Source organism: Sceloporus occidentalis, unplaced genomic scaffold (assembly GCF_023333645.1).
Source record: "Sceloporus occidentalis isolate IW3139 unplaced genomic scaffold, rSceOcc1.0.p SCAF_4, whole genome shotgun sequence".
Lineage (NCBI taxonomy): Eukaryota > Metazoa > Chordata > Lepidosauria > Squamata > Phrynosomatidae > Sceloporus > Sceloporus occidentalis.
The window spans coordinates 33,471,079-33,489,960 of NW_028316984.1; the positions used below are offsets into that span (position 1 = coordinate 33,471,079).

The 18,882-nt window shown below is 38.3% G+C and overlaps 1 protein-coding gene across 1 annotated transcript in view; it reads left to right on the forward strand.

Annotated features, from left to right (window-relative positions):
* TTN (titin) overlaps positions 1–18,882 on the forward strand; it is a 317,246-nt gene that overhangs the window by 248,282 nt on the left and 50,082 nt on the right. The window contains exons 254-277 of the mRNA XM_089523020.1: positions 1,190–1,489; positions 1,872–2,165; positions 2,277–5,237; positions 5,327–5,647; positions 5,739–6,023; positions 6,171–6,470; positions 7,566–7,868; positions 9,085–9,360; positions 9,465–9,764; positions 9,856–10,158; positions 10,747–11,046; positions 11,140–11,427; positions 11,531–11,827; positions 11,919–12,221; positions 12,322–12,627; positions 14,279–14,566; positions 14,742–15,032; positions 15,131–15,418; positions 15,606–16,196; positions 16,292–16,396; positions 17,145–17,342; positions 17,430–17,726; positions 17,827–18,414; positions 18,519–18,821. Coding sequence (XP_089379146.1) covers positions 1,190–1,489; positions 1,872–2,165; positions 2,277–5,237; positions 5,327–5,647; positions 5,739–6,023; positions 6,171–6,470; positions 7,566–7,868; positions 9,085–9,360; positions 9,465–9,764; positions 9,856–10,158; positions 10,747–11,046; positions 11,140–11,427; positions 11,531–11,827; positions 11,919–12,221; positions 12,322–12,627; positions 14,279–14,566; positions 14,742–15,032; positions 15,131–15,418; positions 15,606–16,196; positions 16,292–16,396; positions 17,145–17,342; positions 17,430–17,726; positions 17,827–18,414; positions 18,519–18,821 — 10,086 coding nt within the window. The remainder of the gene's footprint in view (positions 1–1,189; positions 1,490–1,871; positions 2,166–2,276; positions 5,238–5,326; positions 5,648–5,738; positions 6,024–6,170; positions 6,471–7,565; positions 7,869–9,084; positions 9,361–9,464; positions 9,765–9,855; positions 10,159–10,746; positions 11,047–11,139; positions 11,428–11,530; positions 11,828–11,918; positions 12,222–12,321; positions 12,628–14,278; positions 14,567–14,741; positions 15,033–15,130; positions 15,419–15,605; positions 16,197–16,291; positions 16,397–17,144; positions 17,343–17,429; positions 17,727–17,826; positions 18,415–18,518; positions 18,822–18,882) is intronic.

Below are 18,882 nucleotides of genomic sequence, written 5' to 3' on the forward strand. Positions count from 1 at the left end.
GAATGTATTTACTTAAGATTAACCTTTTAATTTTGATGTTTGTGAAAAGTCCTTAAAAAGTAACAATTACTCCAAATTTAGGGGATTACATGTGCAGCTTTTCCAAATAGATTCTCCCTGATTTATATTCACCACAGGTGACCTTATTCCTTCTTTCTGAAGTTTAGGAGAATTCGGGGATCTATACATTTCATCACACTTCAGAGAATATAGGCATAGTCTGTGGAAAGTTTTCCTACTCTTAGATTAATAATCTCTGAAATTCTCATACATACATACTTTAGTTTAGGAAAATCTGCTAAGGAGTGTTCTTGAGTCTGCAAAGGGAAATGATTTATGATATGTGTCAACTTTAATTTTTCTATTTTATCTGAAAAATAGTTTCAAATTAGTGTTCTCCATTTATCCACTTTCTTCATCCTCTACAAGTATTAAGTATACTCTTAAGAAAAGCCTGTATTTTGCAGGAAGGAAATCTAACATAAGCCTCAGTTCAATAACCCCATAGCACAGAGTAAAGAACAACATGAGGACATAAGCCATTGCAGCACTATACAGCCCCTATGCAGAATAGCAGCACAGGGCAATAAACATGGACATATGCTTGAATTGCACAATGGCCAAATCACAATGTGCAATGGCCACAGAGAAAAACTGACAGCAGCACAGAGTAGGAGAATAAACCCCAAAACACACACCACAAGATGAACAAAGAGAAATGTATAATAGGGTAAAAGCAAAAGGAGGAAAGCAGGACAGGCAGAGACACCACCCAACCACTCACCCCATCTGAGGACACCATAACACCCCGTCTGTGCATGACACATTGGGCTGGCTATGATGGTAACCAATGTCATACATCGGACAATGATTCTTTCAGTATTCTGTCCTGAACATTGCTGGTTGCGTGACAATGTTTGCATCTTGGCCTTCTGAATGGGCCTATTGCATAGTGTTGTGCTCTGTATTCCTTCACTTCTGCAACTGCCTGATGAATACATCTGTCATGTAATAGTGAGTTCTTCACATAGTATGTACAGCACCTACTCTATATCCATCTGTCACTTTCTGAATTCAGGCCACAGTATTATTTATATCCAGATTACATTTACCTGCCAAATATGTTTTACCAGTTATTGTTTATTAATGATTTTTGGGTTTTTTTTTTTTTTTTTTGGTATGTCTGCAGATAAGCCTGGGCCTCCTAGGGACCTAGTGGTCAGTGAAGTTAGAAGAGACTCATGCTACCTGACTTGGAAGGAACCTGAAGATGATGGTGGCTCTGTCATTACCAACTATATTGTGGAAAGGAAAGATGTTGCTTCTCCTCAGTGGTTACCAATATCCTCCTCCTCTAAGAAACGCAGTATATTAGCAAGATACCTCATGGAAGGCACTCAGTATCTCTTCCGTGTTGCTGCTGAGAACCAGTATGGACGGAGTCCCTTCGTTGAAACCCTCAAACCAATTAAGGCTATAGATCCAATTCGTAAGCACATTCCATATTTTACTTGCTTTTAAAATAAGCTTTCTAAACTTTGCAGTGTTGTTAATCTGCATACTATTCATGGGAATGTGGACACATTTCATGGGCCAGAATCTGAATGCATTCCTCCAGTGGATTCCACTGGTTCTACCAGAATCAATGATCCTTTGTCTCTCCTGCAGCACTCTGTGTACCCAAAATAGCTGATTTAGAGGGCTGAGATACTTTCTAAAATAGGTTTCTTGCAAAGTGGAGGGCTGCAGCAGGAGAGCAAGGCGAAGAAAGTCCCAGTTACACTGGTATTAGATACCAAAATATATGGATAGATTCTGGACTATATGTTTAAAAGTAGAAATGTTAACCCTATTTTCATCTTCTTCTAAAGATCCTCCGGGTCCACCAAAGAACTTGCATCATGTAGATGTTGACAAGACAGAAGTCTCTCTTGTTTGGAATTGGCCTGATCGTGACGGCGGTTCTGAAATAACTGGATTTCTGGTGGAATACCAAGAAGAAGGTGCACAGGACTGGACTAAATTCAAAACAGTCCCTGTGCCAGAGTGTGTTGTTACTGGTCTAACTCAAGGAAAGATCTACAAGTTCCGTGTGAAAGCTCAAAACATTGTGGGTCTTAGTCTGCCAGACACAACCATACCAATAGAATGCCAAGAAAAATTAGGTAACATCTTAATTTGTACTACATTTTTTTGTATTCACTGTTTAATTTAACTACTCAAATGCAAAAACTGTATGGTAATATCTATGTGTGTAATTTTTTTTTTCATTTCAGTACCACCATCTGTCGACCTGGATGTGAAATTAATAGAAGGCCTTGTTGTTAAAGCTGGCAGCACAGTAAGATTCCCTGCAATCATGAGAGGTGTACCTGTTCCATCTGCAAAATGGGTCACTGATGATACAGAGATCAAATCAGAAGGCAATTACAAGATTGATACTGATAGTTATTCAACAGTTCTCACTATTAAAAGCTGCACAAGAAAAGACACAGGAGAATATCTACTCACAGTATCTAACATAGTGGGAAGCAAAACTGTACCTGTTCATCTAACTGTTTTGGATGTTCCTGGTCCTCCAACTGGCCCAATTGATATTCTAGAAGTAAGTGTAGATCACATGGTCATTGCTTGGCGACCTCCTAAAGATGATGGTGGAAGTCCTGTGATTAACTATATTGTTGAGAAACGAGAGTCAAAGAAAGAAACCTGGGGAGTTGTCAGCTCCGGAATCAATCAAACTAGAATTAAAATACCACGTCTGCAGAAGGGCCACGAATATATTTTCCGTGTTCGTGCAGAGAATAAGATAGGCATTGGTGCACCTCTTGACTCACAGCCAACAGTTGCTAAGGCTATGTTTGATCCACCATCCCCACCTGGTAAACCAGCAGTTCATGATATTTTAGAAAATGCTGCAACAGTCACCTGGTCTATACCAAAATCTGATGGTGGAAGTCCAATAATTGGATACATTCTTGAACGTCGTGAAATCTCAGGTAAATGGATACGTGTCAACAAATCCCCAGTACTCGATCTGAAATTCAGAGCAACAGGACTATTTGAAGGCAGCACATATGAATTCCGTGTTTTTGCAGAAAACAGTGTTGGCATAAGCAAACCATCTCCAGTTTCTGATCCAATAAAAGCATCACGTCCTATCACACCACCTGGACCTCCCATTAATCCAAAGCTGAAAGATAAGACCAGAGAAACAGCTGAACTAGTATGGACAAAGCCACTCAAAGATGGTGGAAGCCCTATTCTAGGATATGTTGTAGAATGCCAGAAAAGTGGAACTACACAGTGGAATAGAATTAATAAAGATGAACTAATTCGACAGTGTGCCTTTACTGTACCTGGACTAATTGAAGGGAATGAATATAGGTTCCGTATAAAAGCTGCCAATATTGTAGGAGAGGGAGAACCTCGAGAATTGCCAGAAACAGTTCTTGCCAAAGACATTCTTTCCCCGCCAGAACTAGAACTGGATGTGACTTGCCGTGATATAATAACTGTCAGAGTGGGCCAAACAATCAAGATTATCGGCAAAGTGAAAGGCCGACCAGTCCCTGAAATAACATGGTCTAGAGATGGCAAAACACTAACAAAAGATCAACGTGTAGATATTATTCATGAATTCCCTCATATAGAACTCCAGGTGAAAAAAGCTGTAAGAGCAGACCATGGCAAATACCTTATCGCAGCTAAGAATAGCAGTGGACATGCACAAGCATCAGCCATTGTTAATGTACTAGACAGGCCTGGGCCTTGCCAGCACCTGAAAGTAAGCTACGTCACTAAGGATTCCTGTGTTGTTTCTTGGGAGAATCCTGAAGATAATGGTGGCTCAGAAATTACAAATTATATAGTTGAGTGTCGTCACCCAAGTCAGAGAGGCTGGTCAATAGTTTCTTCTGATCTTAATAAACGGTTGGTAAAAGCACATCTTATCGAAAATCATGAATATTTCTTCCGTGTTTGTGCAGAAAACAAAGTAGGTCCAGGCCCAGTTGTTGAAACCAAAACTCCAATCCTTGCCATTAATCCTGTTGATAGGCCAGGTGAGCCTGAAAACCTTCACATTGCAGAAACAGGGAAGACATTTGTATATCTGAAATGGAGGAGACCTGACTATGATGGTGGCAGCCCTAACTTAACTTACCATGTTGAGAGAAAATTGAAGGATTCAGATGAATGGGAAAGGGTGCACAAAGGTAGCATAAAGGAAACACATTACATGGTTGACAAGTGTGTTGAAAATAAGATTTATCAATTTAGAGTCCAGACCAAGAATGAAGGAGGTGAAAGTGACTGGGTGAAAACAAGTGAAGTTGTTGTTAAAGAAGAAGTGCAGAAACCAGTTCTTGATCTGAAATTAACTGGAGTACTCATTGTGAAAGCTGGTGAACCAATTAAAATAGAAGCAGGACTTAGAGGTAAACCACAACCAGAAGTAATTTGGACAAAAGATTCTGCAGATCTATCCAAATCTCCAAGGGCCAAAATCGAAACAACTTCAGATGCATCTAAGATCCTTCTGTCAAAAGCAAGGCGCACTGATGGTGGTAAATACACTATTACTGCCACAAATCCTGTTGGTAGTTTTGTAGCATATGCTACTGTAAATGTTTTGGACAAACCAGGGCCTGTACAAAATTTGAAAGTCTCAGATATATCAAGCGACCGATGTACAGTCGGCTGGGATCCACCTGAGGATGATGGAGGTTGTGAAATACAGAACTATATTTTGGAGAAATGTGAAAGTAAACGTATGGTTTGGACTACCTACTCCTCCTCAGTCATGATGACCTATGCGCATGTAACACATCTCATTGAAGGCAATGAATATATATTCAGGGTTCGTGCAGAGAATAAAATGGGAACTGGTCCACCAACAGAGACTAAGCCAATTATAGCAAAAACCAAGTATAATAGACCTGGACGCCCTGATCCTCCAGAAGTCACTAAGGTCAGCAAAGAGGAAATGACTGTGGTTTGGAATCCACCAGAATATGATGGTGGGAAATCAATTACAGGATATATATTAGAGAGGAAAGAGAAACGGTCATTGAGATGGGTTCCTGTTACCAAAACTGCAATCCCTGAAAGACGCAAAAAAGTTCAAAATCTTATTCCAGGACATGAATATCAGTTCCGTGTCAAGGCAGAGAATGAAATTGGAATTGGAGAACCAAGTTTCCCTTCAAGGCCAGCAATAGCAAAGGACCCAATAGGTACTGACCTTCCAAATTTAATTGTATTGGTAATGTATATTGAAAGCTCACTGGAATGCTTACTCCTGTACTTTTATGTTGTTTTACAGAACCACCTGGTCCTCCCACTAATCTTAAGGTTGTTGACAGTACAAAGAGTTCTATTACACTTGGATGGGGAAAGCCAGTCTATGATGGTGGTGCTCCAATTATTGGATATGTGGTAGAAATGAGACCAAAAATGGAAAAAGCAGGTCCTGATCAAGGATGGAAAAGATGCAATGTTGCTGCACAAGTTATTCACACTGAATTTACTGTAACAAGCCTGGATGAGAAAGAACTATATGAATTCCGGGTTTCAGCCCAAAATCAGGTTGGCATTGGCCGGCCGGCTGAACTGAAGGAAGCTGTTTCTCCCAAAGAAATACTTGGTAATTTTGCAAACTAGCCATTGAATTAAATGCTATCTATTTATTATCTTAAAATTATTTTAAAACTTTATACTTTTTGTTATTTTTTCAGAACCTCCTGAGATTGAGTTGGATGCAAGTCTACGAAAGCTAGTTACAGTCAGAGCAGGATGCCCCATAAGACTTTTTGCCATTGTGAGAGGACGACCAGCACCTAAAGTCACCTGGAAGAGAGTAGGAATTGACAATGTGATCAGAAAGGGCCAGGTTGACCTAGTTGACACAATGGCCTTCTGTGTAATTCCTGATTCTACAAGAGACGACTCAGGCAAATACTCCTTGAAACTTGTTAACCCTGCCGGAGAAAAGGCTGTCTTCGTGAATGTCCGTGTTCTCGGTAAGCAACAGCAGCAACATTATCATCTGTTCTGTTTTATCATATTTATGCACAATATTAATTCCAACTGCTTCTTTGTGGTAATGTGCTGACCTGTTTTGAATTGTGGCTTAATACCATCTATATATATATTTATTATTTTAATAGATACTCCTGGACCAGTAGCAGAGTTCAAAGTTTCAGATGTGACAAAAATGGCATGTCAGCTTTCATGGACACCACCTGAAAATGATGGTGGTAGTCCTGTTACACATTACATTTTGGAAAAACGTGAGGCTGATAGGAAGACCTGGGCAACACTTATTGGTGATGTAAAGAAGACTAGTTTCAAAGTTATTAATCTTGTGCCTGGTACTGAGTATTTCTTCAGAGTGACTGCTGTCAATGAATATGGTCCTGGTGTTCCAAGAGACACACCGAAGCCAATCCTAGCAACAGATCCACTTAGTAAGTATCTGTTCATATAGATTCTTTATTACTTTGTCCAACTGATTCTAATTTTGTATGGTTATTTATATAGACCCAAATCAATTTTAAAAATTAAAAAATAATATTTTTCATCATTTATTATGATACAGTAGCTGAATGGTAAACACTAACTGAACTCAGGAAGTTTGGATGTAATCTGGCACTATCTAGTGCCACTGTTCACTTTTAATGCACTGAAAGTGTCAGAGTAAAACTTGATTGCACACAGAAAGAGTCTCCAAAACACTTAGATTAAAACCCTGTGCCCACTTACTTGGAAATAAGCCTCAGCGAATTAAATTTTATTTATTTCTGATTAGAATTGGCTAGTATTACACTGTTAGTAATGGGAAAGGTTTGAAATGGACATTGCATTATGAGACAATACAATCTCTGTAGCTGAATGTCCGCTGGCCTGTCTTTCATCTATGCAGACCCAGCTTTTAGTCTCATTTCTCACCCCAATTGTTGCAGACAGCATAAACCATGACCATACGGTATTTAAACATCAGATCCAGAACATGCAATTTAAAACTTGACACTTGTAGTATTGAGCAACAACTGGCATGTATGAATGAGCCATCACAAATCATATACTACAGAACAAACAAAATCATGTGTAAATATCACAATTTAAGCAATAAGAGTTATTAAGTGATGAGTAATGAAGCTGCAGTGCTATACACATATATAGCAAGAAAATCTATTTCCAGGGAAATATCCTTAGGAATAAATCTACATTTTGCAAAACCATTTAGTTTTGATATATTATGCATAAATGCATATAGCTTTGTTGAACTGTATCAACAAGTGTCAGAATTAAGACATTTTAATTCAGAAGACCTTTATGCATTCTTTTACTATATAGTGGCTAGTTGGTGATAAAAGTAAGTGAAGAACGAGAAGGCCAGAATCAGTAGTAACTGTATTTAAGAATCACTAGTCTTATAAATGATTTATTCAGAATAACATTTAAATGAAGGACTTTCAGCAGTAGTTGTTGTTTAAAGAACATACTGATTTAATCTAAGCATTTGTTGATATGTTAATATGCCTGATTGTTTTATTCTAAAGGTGAACCTGATCCTCCAAGGAAAGTTGAAGTGACTGAAATTACAAAACACAGTGCCACACTAGGCTGGTTGCCACCATTGCGGGATGGTGGTTCTAAAATTGATGGATACATTATTTCATATCAGGAAGAGGGTCAAGCTGAGGATCACTGGACACAGTACTCAATTGTAAAAGATCTTAACATTGTTGTTGCTGGCCTAAAAGAAGGAAAGAAATACAAATTTAGAGTGGCTGCTAGAAATGCTGTTGGAGTAAGTTTACCAAGAGAAACTGAAGGCATATTTGAAATTAAAGAACAACTGAGTAAGTAATTATTTTTTATAACTTGTACCACTAAAACTTACCTTAAACAAACAAAAAAATCCAGTTTATCTAGACATTCACTATTACTCGCAAATGCAATGTTTTGGCCTCAAAAGCATTAAATATAAGTCTGAGAAAGCAGTTTCCTAATAATGTTTTGTTTCAGTTTCATCAAGCAAAGTTGCACAGATTTGTATTTTAATGTATCTCATCATTTTGATATGTAAAGTTTCCACATCTGAAAAAAATAGACAAATATAAATTTATTTAATAAGTAAATGTAAATATGATATTGCAGGTTGAGTATCCTTTATCCGAAAATCCAAAATCTAAAGTGTTCCAGAATCCATACCATTTTTCATGGGTGACTAAGATAGTGACACTTTTGCCTTCTGATGGTTCAGTGCACAGAAACTTTGTTCCATGCACAAAATTATTTTTTTTAAAAACATTGTATAGAAAATTACCTTCAGGCATTGTATACAAGGTGTATATGAAACATAAATTAATTTTGTATTTAGACTTGGGTCCCATCTCCAAGTTAGCTCGTTATGTATATACATATATTCCAGAATCCAAAAAAAAAAATCCGAAATACTTCTATACCCGAACATTTCAGATAAGGGATACACAACATGTATTTAAGATACAGAAAGCAAAATATATGGAAAAGCCCAAAGACAATATATTTATGATTCAAGGTTATCATGTTTGAAGAATATTGAGTGTAATGCACAGAGTCCTTTCAGAGTACACAATTCCAGACTACACACTATAATTCCACTTTAATTTACAATTGAATTTTGGTATTTGTAGTTTAGGGAGGGATACTTAGAATTCTCTGACACAGAGCTCTAGTATCTCACCACACTATATGACCCATGATTCTGTAGGATGCAGCCATGACAGTTAATGTGGAATCAAAGTGCTATAATTTTGAAGTGTTAAAGGCTAGTTCCTTGATAATTCTATTACATGGAATTTAATACTAGTTTTGAACCATGAAGGCTGGCAGTACACTTAGGTTTGTTTGCAAGAAATCTATACTACTTTAAAAAGAAGAAGAAAGAAAGTTAATTTTTTACTACAGTAATTGTGATGTCAGCTAAAGATTACCTGGTGCAAAATGATACAAATTGCAAAATGCAAAATTACAAGATTTATTAATTTTGTATAACCTTAAATGTATTTTTTCAATGTTTTATTTTTATTTCAGTGCCACCGAAGATTCTGATGCCAGACCATGTCAGTATAAAAGCTGGGCAGAAACTCAGGATTGAAGCCCATGTTTATGGGAAACCTCACCCAACCTGTAAATGGATGAAAGCAGACCATGATGTGGCTATATCTAGCCGGTTGGCTGTACATAAAGCAGACAGCACTTCTGTTCTCATCATTAAGGATGTAACTAGGAAAGACAGTGATTATTACAGTCTAACAGCTGAAAACAGTTCTGGAGTGGCTACTCAGAAAATCAAAGTGGTTGTCATGGGTACACTGAATTTTCTTTTCCATTCTTAATTCCTTACATATTTTATCTTTAACCCATTTTCTCTTAGTAATACCTTACAAACATATATTTATATCTTTCTATAGACATCCCTGGTCCACCACAGCCACCATTTGAAATTTCTGATATAGATGCTGATGCTTGCAGTTTGTCATGGCACATCCCTCTTGAAGATGGTGGTAGTAACATCACCAATTATGTGGTTGAGAAGTGTGATGTCAGCAGAGGAGACTGGATAACAGTTGTTGCTTCTGTCACAAAGACAAATTGCAGAATTGGAAAACTAACTCCTGGGCAAGAATATATGTTCCGTGTCCGTGCAGAAAATCGATTTGGTATTTCTGAGCCTCTTCCATCTGATAAGATGATTGCAAGGTTCCCATTTGGTATGTCTGACTCAAACAGTGGCACAATTTTATTAGAACATTTCAAATGCTAAAAGGATGATATAATCTCTTCTTATCCCTTTCTCTACAGATGTTCCTAGTGAACCAAAGAATGCACGTGTTACCAAAGTGAACAAGGACTGCGTTTTTGTGGCATGGGACAGGCCAGACAGTGATGGAGGCAGTCCAATCACTGGTTATCTTATTGAACGTAAAGAAAGGAATAGTTTGCTGTGGGTGAAGGCCAATGATACACTTGTGCGATCCACAGAATACCCATGTGCAAATTTAATTGAAGGTCTTGAATACACATTTAGAATATATGCTCTGAACAAAGCAGGTGCAAGCAAGCCTAGCAAGCCAACAGATTTTATTACAGCAAGAACACCAGTTGGTAAGTAAAACACTTGCATACCTGGATGATTTACAATTATTGTTATTAGTTAAATACAGCTTACGATCCATAATACAGTCGGCCCTTTATATCCACAGGGGTTCCATTTATCCCTCTCCCGTGGATACCAAAAACTGTGGGATCTCTAGTCCTGTAGTTTTTAATGGCAGTGCGCCATGCATGTAGCTGCACTACTGTAGCCATGTGCACACATCACCATTAAGGACAATGGGGCAGGGCCATCCATGGATGCTCAAATCCACAGATGGCAAGCCTTTGGTTGGGACAGGTGGACTGTTGTACAATCCTATACATGTATAAGCTATATACAATGTCTAAGTTGTAAATGAATTACGTCCTGTTAGATGGGTTTAAGTTTACAGACTGAATATTAGGAATATTAGACATAATCCTGACCCTGACAAAACAAAGCAGTTTTTACTCCCATTGGTTTTAAAAAATATATATGTGACTAAATCTACACCAGTGAAATGAATGGGAGATGCATCTTGCATATTGAGTATCATTTGAAATTAGTTACATTAAATGCCCAAACTGATGTACTAAACCTGACCTCACTGCTTTTAGATCCTCCTGGTAAACCTGAAGTTATTGATGTCACTAAGAGTTCTGTGTCCCTTGTCTGGACAAGACCAAAGCATGATGGTGGAAGCAAACTAATTGGATACTTTGTTGAAGCCTGTAAATTGCCTGGAGATAAATGGGTCCGATGCAATACCACGCCTCATCAAATACCTCAAGAAGAGTATACTGCAACTGGTTTAGAGGAAGGTGCACAGTACCAATTTAGAGCAATAGCAAAAACAGCTGTGAATATCAGCTGGCCTTCTGAACCTTCTGATCCAGTAACTGTACAGGCAGAAAATGGTAAGGAATACTATTAATATTAAGAAATGAATTTATCATTCTTATCAAATACTCTTTGAAATTTCCTGCTTTTTCTTTCCTTTTACCTTTCAGTACCACCGAAAATAGAACTTGGAGTAGGTATGAAATCCTTACTTGTAGTAAAAGCTGGAACCAATGTTTGTCTTGAAGCTAATGTGTTTGGCAAGCCTATGCCAGCTATTGCTTGGAAGAAAGATGGGGAAATTCTAAAACCCATTGAAGGAATCAAGATAACCACCAAGAGAAACTTATCTACTGTGGAGCTCTTCAGTGTAAATAGAAAGCAGACTGGAGACTATACCATTACAGCTGAAAATACAAGTGGTTCAAAGTCAGCCACAATTAAGCTTAAAGTACTAGGTAGGCTACAGTTTAACATAAGATAAACTTTAAACCTGAGCTTTAGAAAATATACGTAGTAGTTGCAAAACATCACCCTCTATCTGTAATTTTCCTTCTGCAGACAAGCCTGGCCCTCCAGCTTCAGTTAAGATTACTAATATGTACACTGATCGGGCAATGCTTTCTTGGGAACCACCTCTAGAAGATGGAGGATCAGACATTACTAATTATATTGTTGACAAACGAGAAACAAGTAGGCCCAACTGGGCTCAAGTCACAGCCAATGTACCAATCACTAGCTGTAGTGTTGAGAAGCTGATTGAAGGACATGAGTACCAATTCCGCATTGCTGCTGAAAACAAATATGGAGTAGGTGACCCAATCTTGACTGAATCAGCAGTGGCTAAAAATCCATATGGTAAGCATTTCTTAGTAGCTTATTTTATCCAGTTCATGATGTTTTCTATTTTAACAATTATTAAATACATTTCAAATAATTATTTATATAGATGTACCTGGACCTTGTGATCCACCTATAATTAGTAATATAACAAAAGACTTCATGACTGTAAGCTGGAAAGCACCTGCTGATGATGGCGGCTCTCCTATAACTGGATATATAGTTGAAAAACGTGAAACAAAGGCTGTGAACTGGACAAAAGTGAATAGAAAGCCAGTCATTGAGAGAACCATAAAGGCCACTGGACTCCAGGAAGGAGCAGAATATGAGTATAGAGTAACTGCAATGAATAAAGCTGGACTAGGCAAACCTAGTGGACCATCTAAAGCAGCCTATGCTCGTGATCCTCAGTGTAAGTTGAACACATATGTATTCTTCTTGTATGACTTTGTGGGTGGGTGTGTCCACTCCCAATTGCATTATATGTAACTTTCTACTGCTTTCTTTCCCAGATCCTCCTGGCCCACCAGCATTCCCAAAAGTTGTAGATACCACTCGAAGTTCTATCAGCTTGTCTTGGAGTAAGCCAGCATATGATGGTGGAAGCCCCATTATTGGCTACCTTGTTGAAGTTAAACGACTAGACACAGATAACTGGGTCAGATGTAATTTGCCCAAAAATTTGCCAGATACCAATTATGTTGTGACTGGACTTACAGAAAACACAGAATACCAATTCCGCATTTATGCTGTCAATAAGATTGGATACAGTGATCCAAGTGATGTGCCAGACAAACACCTTGCCAAAGACATTTTAAGTGAGTAAAGTGAAAATAAACCGGACTAATAGTCTTAGTGTAAATTGCAGAGGTCAGTGTGGTGACTGAAGAAAATTAGAAGTGCTATACCAGGCTTAGAAAAAATACAACTTGTAGACCATGTGTAAATCCCTTTTAGCTGCCTCAGTGCATCCCCACTCCATCCCACCCCACCCCCAGGCCCCCTATGGATGCATGGATTGGATCCAGATTTAGGTATGTATAATTGGCCTGGTAAAATTGGTTCCTTACCCCCCCCCCTTTTTTTTTTTTTTTTTTTTTTTTTACCCTAGCAGTTCCTCCAGCACCCTGAAAATGCTACATAGTTCTGGTACAAAAGGTCAGAGACTGTGATGAATGAAGTGATCTATACAGTGGTACCCCGGGATACGAATGCGCCGCCTTACGAAATTCCCGGGTTACGAAAAAAAATTAGTTAAAAAAACTGTTCCGCGTTACGAAAGTTTTTTCGGGTTACGGAAAAACTTTTGGTGCTTTTCGGCGCGATTTCACACCAAATCGCGGCTTTTCCCCATTAGCGCCTATGGCAATTCGGCTTGCGAAAGTCTTCCGGGTTACGAAAAGGGCAGCGGAACGAATTAATTTCGTAACCCAGGGGACCACTGTAGTATTAAACCTGTATGATTAATTGCCCAGAGATCAGGTGGATATAGTTCTGAGAAGCAGAAAGTGTATCTTGAGTGTCAGGTCCATAAACCATTGTCTCTCAGTTGTCAGCACTAGCATTGACTCACTATGTTTCTTCCTTCCTAAAATCTTTCTTCAGTATAGAATACTCTGTAGTATCAATATCCTAAGTATTCCTCGGGAAAACATGGTTATGTCTTCTACAAAGAAAACAGCTTCTTTTTAACTATCATGTCCTGAGTGCAAGCTGAAATTCCTAGACAGTTATACCACAGAAGGGGCCCCAATTTTGGTAGGACATGATTAGCATTATGGTTAATTCAATTTTCAAATTAGTAGACAACGAGAGAAGAATGTGAGAAGCCACTTTAATCTTTGGTTAGATGACATGAGCATTAGTGATTGGAAAGGAAGTATGAAGTAACTTTTAAAGGCAGTTCCTTTCTATTCTTTTTTCCTTTTAAAAATATTGAATCTGAATGTTATTTCCATAGTTTTATGTCTTTACAGTTTTCTCTGATTCGTTTCTATTCAACTCCATCCTGCCTAAGCCATTGAGAAAGGCATTTTTCTTTATACACTTGTCCCTCCATATTCGTTAGGGTTAGGGGCACAAGACACCCGTGAATATGGAAAAACTGTAAATAACAAAAACACCATGTTTTCATCTAAGAGGAGACTTCTCTAGGAATCTCTAAGTCCTCCATTGCAACTCTGAGGTCAACATCTGACAGGCACTGACCATAGAACTGCACTGAAGGAACTACAAAGGCTAGTAGAATATTCTCTCTAGGAATCTCTAGGTCCTCCAGTGCAACTTTTAGTTAAAGTTGACCACAGAGTTGCACTGGAGGACCTAGATATTCCTAGAGAGAACATATTAATCAAATATATGAATAATCAAATCCGCAAATATCAAAGCCACAAATATGAAGGGATGAGTGTATTTTCTCTGGTTCCATTAATCTCTTTATTTTACACATATCTGTTCTTTAAAATGCAGTTCCACCTGAAGGGGAGCTTGATGCTGAACTGAGGAAAGTTCTAATATTACGTGCCGGAGTCACAATGAGAATTTATGTGCCAGTAAGAGGCCGTCCTCCTCCAAAGATTTCTTGGTCTAAAGTGGATGCTAACATAAGAGACAGGCAAGGATTAGACATCAAATCAACTGATTTTGATACCTTCTTGCGCTGTGAAAATGTAAATAAATATGATGCTGGAAAATATGTCCTGAATCTTGAGAACAGCTGTGGCAAAAAGTCATACACCATTGTGGTCAAAGTACTTGGTAAGCACTACATTTTCTGCAACTTTATTGTATACACTCACAAATGTAATTATATGTATCATTCTCAAAAGATGATACCAGCTCAAAAATTACTAATGACATCCTGTATGAATGAATGGAATTTATTTTCTGCATTTTGGTAAATAACTGAAATTGTTACTTCATTTCAACATAGACACTCCTGGGCCACCTATTAATTTGGTTGTAAAAGAAGCATCTAAAGATTCAGCCTTCATTTCATGGGAACCTCCTATAATTGATGGTGGGAGTCCAGTGAAGAACTATGTGGTTGAAAAACGGGATGCAGAAAGAAAATCGTGGTCCACGGTAGCCACAGAATGTCCAAAAACCAGTTTTAGGATTTCTAATTTAGAAGAAGGAAAATCTTACTTCTTCAGAGTTTTTGCTGAAAATGAATATGGCATTGGTGACCCCTGTGAAACTCGTGATGCTGTTAAAGCTTCTGGTGAGAAAATTCACATTTTTATCCTATTGACCCATTTAAAAAGCTCTTATGTTTATGCTCTTGCACCATACTAATATCTTTCCTACTCTTTAAACTAGAAACACCTGGACCTGTTGTTGACCTAAAAGCTCCAGTTATCACAAAGTCATATTGCAATTTATCATGGAAAAAGCCTATTAGTGATGGTGGAAGCCGTATTAATGCATACATTGTTGAGCTTATGGTTGGTGAAAATCAATGGCAAGAAGTTATGAGGTCGAAGAATCTCCAGTACACATCAAGAGACCTGAAAGAAGGAAAAGAATACCTTTTCAGAGTAAGAGCACAAAATGAAGCTGGATATGGAACACCAAGTGAAATTACAGTGCTTGCAAGGGATGATATTGGTGAGTAGATGCCTTTCATTTATTCATCTTGCTTCTTCTGAGTCAGTTGGTATCCATGTTAATCTGTTGCAGTGAACAAAGCAAGGATTCCAGAAGACAGGCTCCCAAAACTTTCTTTAAAATAGACATTACTGTATTTTATTTTGTTGGCTGAGTACATGACTATTCAATATATTTTGATTTACAGTGGCACCTGATCTTGATCTAAGGGACCTGCCAGGCCTGACGTATTTAGCTAGAGAAGGAAGTTGTTTCCGTTTGAAGATCCCAATTAAAGGTAAACCAGCACCAACCGTGACATGGAAAAAAGGAGAAGATCTGGTCCTTACTGAGACAGGAAGAGTGGCATTTGAAGCTACAGCAGTTAACACTACACTTCTTGTACGTGACTGCCATAAAGATGATGCTGGAAAATACACAATCACACTGAAGAACATAGCTGGCAGTAAAGAAGGCACTATCACTGTCAAAGTTGTTGGCAAACCTGGAATCCCAACAGGACCTGTGAAATTTGATGAAGTTACAGCTGATGCTATGACAATAAAATGGGGTCCTCCAAAAGATGATGGTGGTTCAGAAATCACTAACTACATCCTTGAGAAGAGGGACAATGTGAATAATAAATGGGTGACATGTGCTTCTGCTGTCCAGAAAACTACCTTTAGAGTTACAAGACTTCATGAAGGCTCTGAATATACTTTCAGAATCAGTGCTGAAAATAAATACGGAGTAGGTGAAGGACTTAAATCTGACCCTATAATTGCAAGGCATCCATTTGGTAAGTTGAAAATACGTTATACTTGTTGTAAGACTGTTGTCATAAAAATAAAGTTATGAGTTACTCCATCTAATCTTTTCCCTTATATTTTCTAGATGTTCCTGATGCTCCACCACCACCCAAAATTGTTGAGGTCAGGCATGATTCTGCTTCTTTAGTATGGACAGATCCTAAGAAAACAGGTGGATCTCCAATCACAGGTATTCCTTTTGAAGTTTCATTTTATTTACGTTCCCCACTTCATAATATAATACAATTTAGCGTAGCCCTGTTTGGCTTCCTCACTATTCAGCATCTCCCTTTAAAGTACAGTAACTAAAGCCCGAAACAGACAGGCAGATGGGAGCGGCATACAGTAGCTCCAGGGGCATGATGCACACTCCTGGGGCACCCAGAAGCTGCCCTGGGGTTGCATTGAGGACGCCTAAGGTGACCGAAAACTGGCCCAAAAGGAGCTGACATTTTCTGCTCCTTTCCATGGTCCATTTGGGACCACAGCAGGAAGTGCCCTCAAGACTGCAGTGTGTGGTCGCCATGGTCCCAGGGAAATCAGGCCTAAAGTTTCTTTTTTAAAACTGTAATGCATAGCATACTTGCCTGTTAAACTTTAACTTATACCATAACTGAATTGGAAATCAATTGTTTGAAACTTTTTAAAGACTGTAGAGCTCATAATCACCTGCCTGGTATCCTATAGTCGTGATACACATAGTTACCCTGGCGATTAGGCAAAGAAACTTTTGTATACTGGAACATTTAAGTTTTCTTATTTATTCAGTTTACTGACATGGCTAATATAGTTACACAAAGAGACAGCCCAGAAACCATGTTTGGATTGGAACTTCAAGATTACTTCAAGGAAAATATTGGCTTTTATTAGATCAGTTGCACTTTTGCATTTGCATTTTTAAATTACAATAAATGTGTTTGGGTTTGTTTGCTTCTTAGGTTATCACATTGAATATAAAGAAAGAAACAGTATTTTGTGGAAGCGAGCGAACAAGACTCCACTAAAGATGAAAGATTTCAGGGTAGCAGGGTTAACTGAAGGTTTGGAATATGAATTCAGAGTTATGGCAATCAATCTAGCTGGAGTTGGTAAACCAAGTCTTCCATCTGAACCCATCGTGGCTCTAGATCCAATAGGTAAGTTACTCAAAAGAGAAAAGTTTGCATGAGTTAAAAAACACTGTTATCAGTTTTGTTACTTAAGTATTATCTTGTTGTTTTCAGATCCTCCTGGGAAGCCTGAAGTCATCAGTGTAACCAGAAACTCTGTGACACTGATCTGGACAGAACCAAAGTATGATGGTGGACACAAATTAATTGGTTACATAGTAGAGAAACGTGATCTACCTGGAAAAACTTGGATGAAAGCAAATCATGTAAACGTTCAGGAATGTGCATATACAGTGACTGACCTATTTGAAGGTTCAAAATATGAATTCAGAATCAGAGCTAAGAATACTGCTGGAGCTATCAGCCCTCCATCAGAAACTACTGGAGCCATTATATGCAAGGATGAGTATGGTGCGTACTCCCTGTAAAAAGATATGTTCAATTTGTGCAATTAATGCATAAGTGTTTTATTTGCTACTTTATTTTCTAACTATTTTATTTTATTTTACAGAGGCACCCACCATTGTAATTGATCCTACCATCAAAGAAGGCTTGACTGTTAAAGCAGGAGAAACCATTGCAATGTCTGCTATTAGCATCCATGGTAAACCACTTCCAACTGCAGTGTGGTCCAAAGCAGGAAAAGATTTTAAACTTTCAGAGACTGTTCATATTGAATCAACTCCAACCTCTTCTACACTAACTGTCAAATATGCAGCTAGAAAAGATTCTGGTGAATATACAATCACTGCTACCAATCCTTTTGGTACTAAAGAAGAGCATGTGCATGTAAAAGTTTTAGATGTACCAGGTCCCCCAGGACCAGTTGAAATCAACAATGTCTCAGCTGAAAAAGCTACTCTCACATGGACCCCTCCTGCTGAAGATGGTGGATCACCAATCAAGTCTTATGTACTTGAAAAGAGAGAAACTAGCCGACTGCTATGGACTCAGGTTGCTGAAGACATTCAGTCTTGTAGGCATGTTGTTACTAAGCTTATTCAAGGAAATGAGTATATCTTCCGTGTCTCAGCTGTGAACCAGTATGGCAAGGGAGAGCCATCTCATTCAGAACCAGTTAAAATGGTGGATAGATTTGGTAAGCAAAATCACTGAACATGGTTTCATATACATTTACTGTTTTTTATATATATATATATATAAATCAATGTTTTTCAAAAACTTTTTTTTCTTCCCATTCAGGCCCCCCTGGTCCTCCTGGTAAACCAGAAGTGTCAAATATTACAAAAAACACTGTTACAGTGAACTGGAAGAGGCCAGCTGATGATGGTGGCAGTGAAATCACAGGCTACCATGTAGAAAGAAGAGAAAAGAAAGGCGTGAGATGGGTCAGAGTTTCAAAGAAACCAGTGTCAGACCTTAGGTGCAAAGTGACTGGACTCCTAGAAGGAAATGAATATGAATTCCGTGTTAGTGCAGAAAATAGAGCAGGAATTGGGCCACCAAGTGATATTTCTCAACCAGTGTTGACCAAGGATGCTACATGTTAGTAGGATTTCTGTACTTTGACAAATACCTTCATATTCCATTAATAGCATAACTGTCT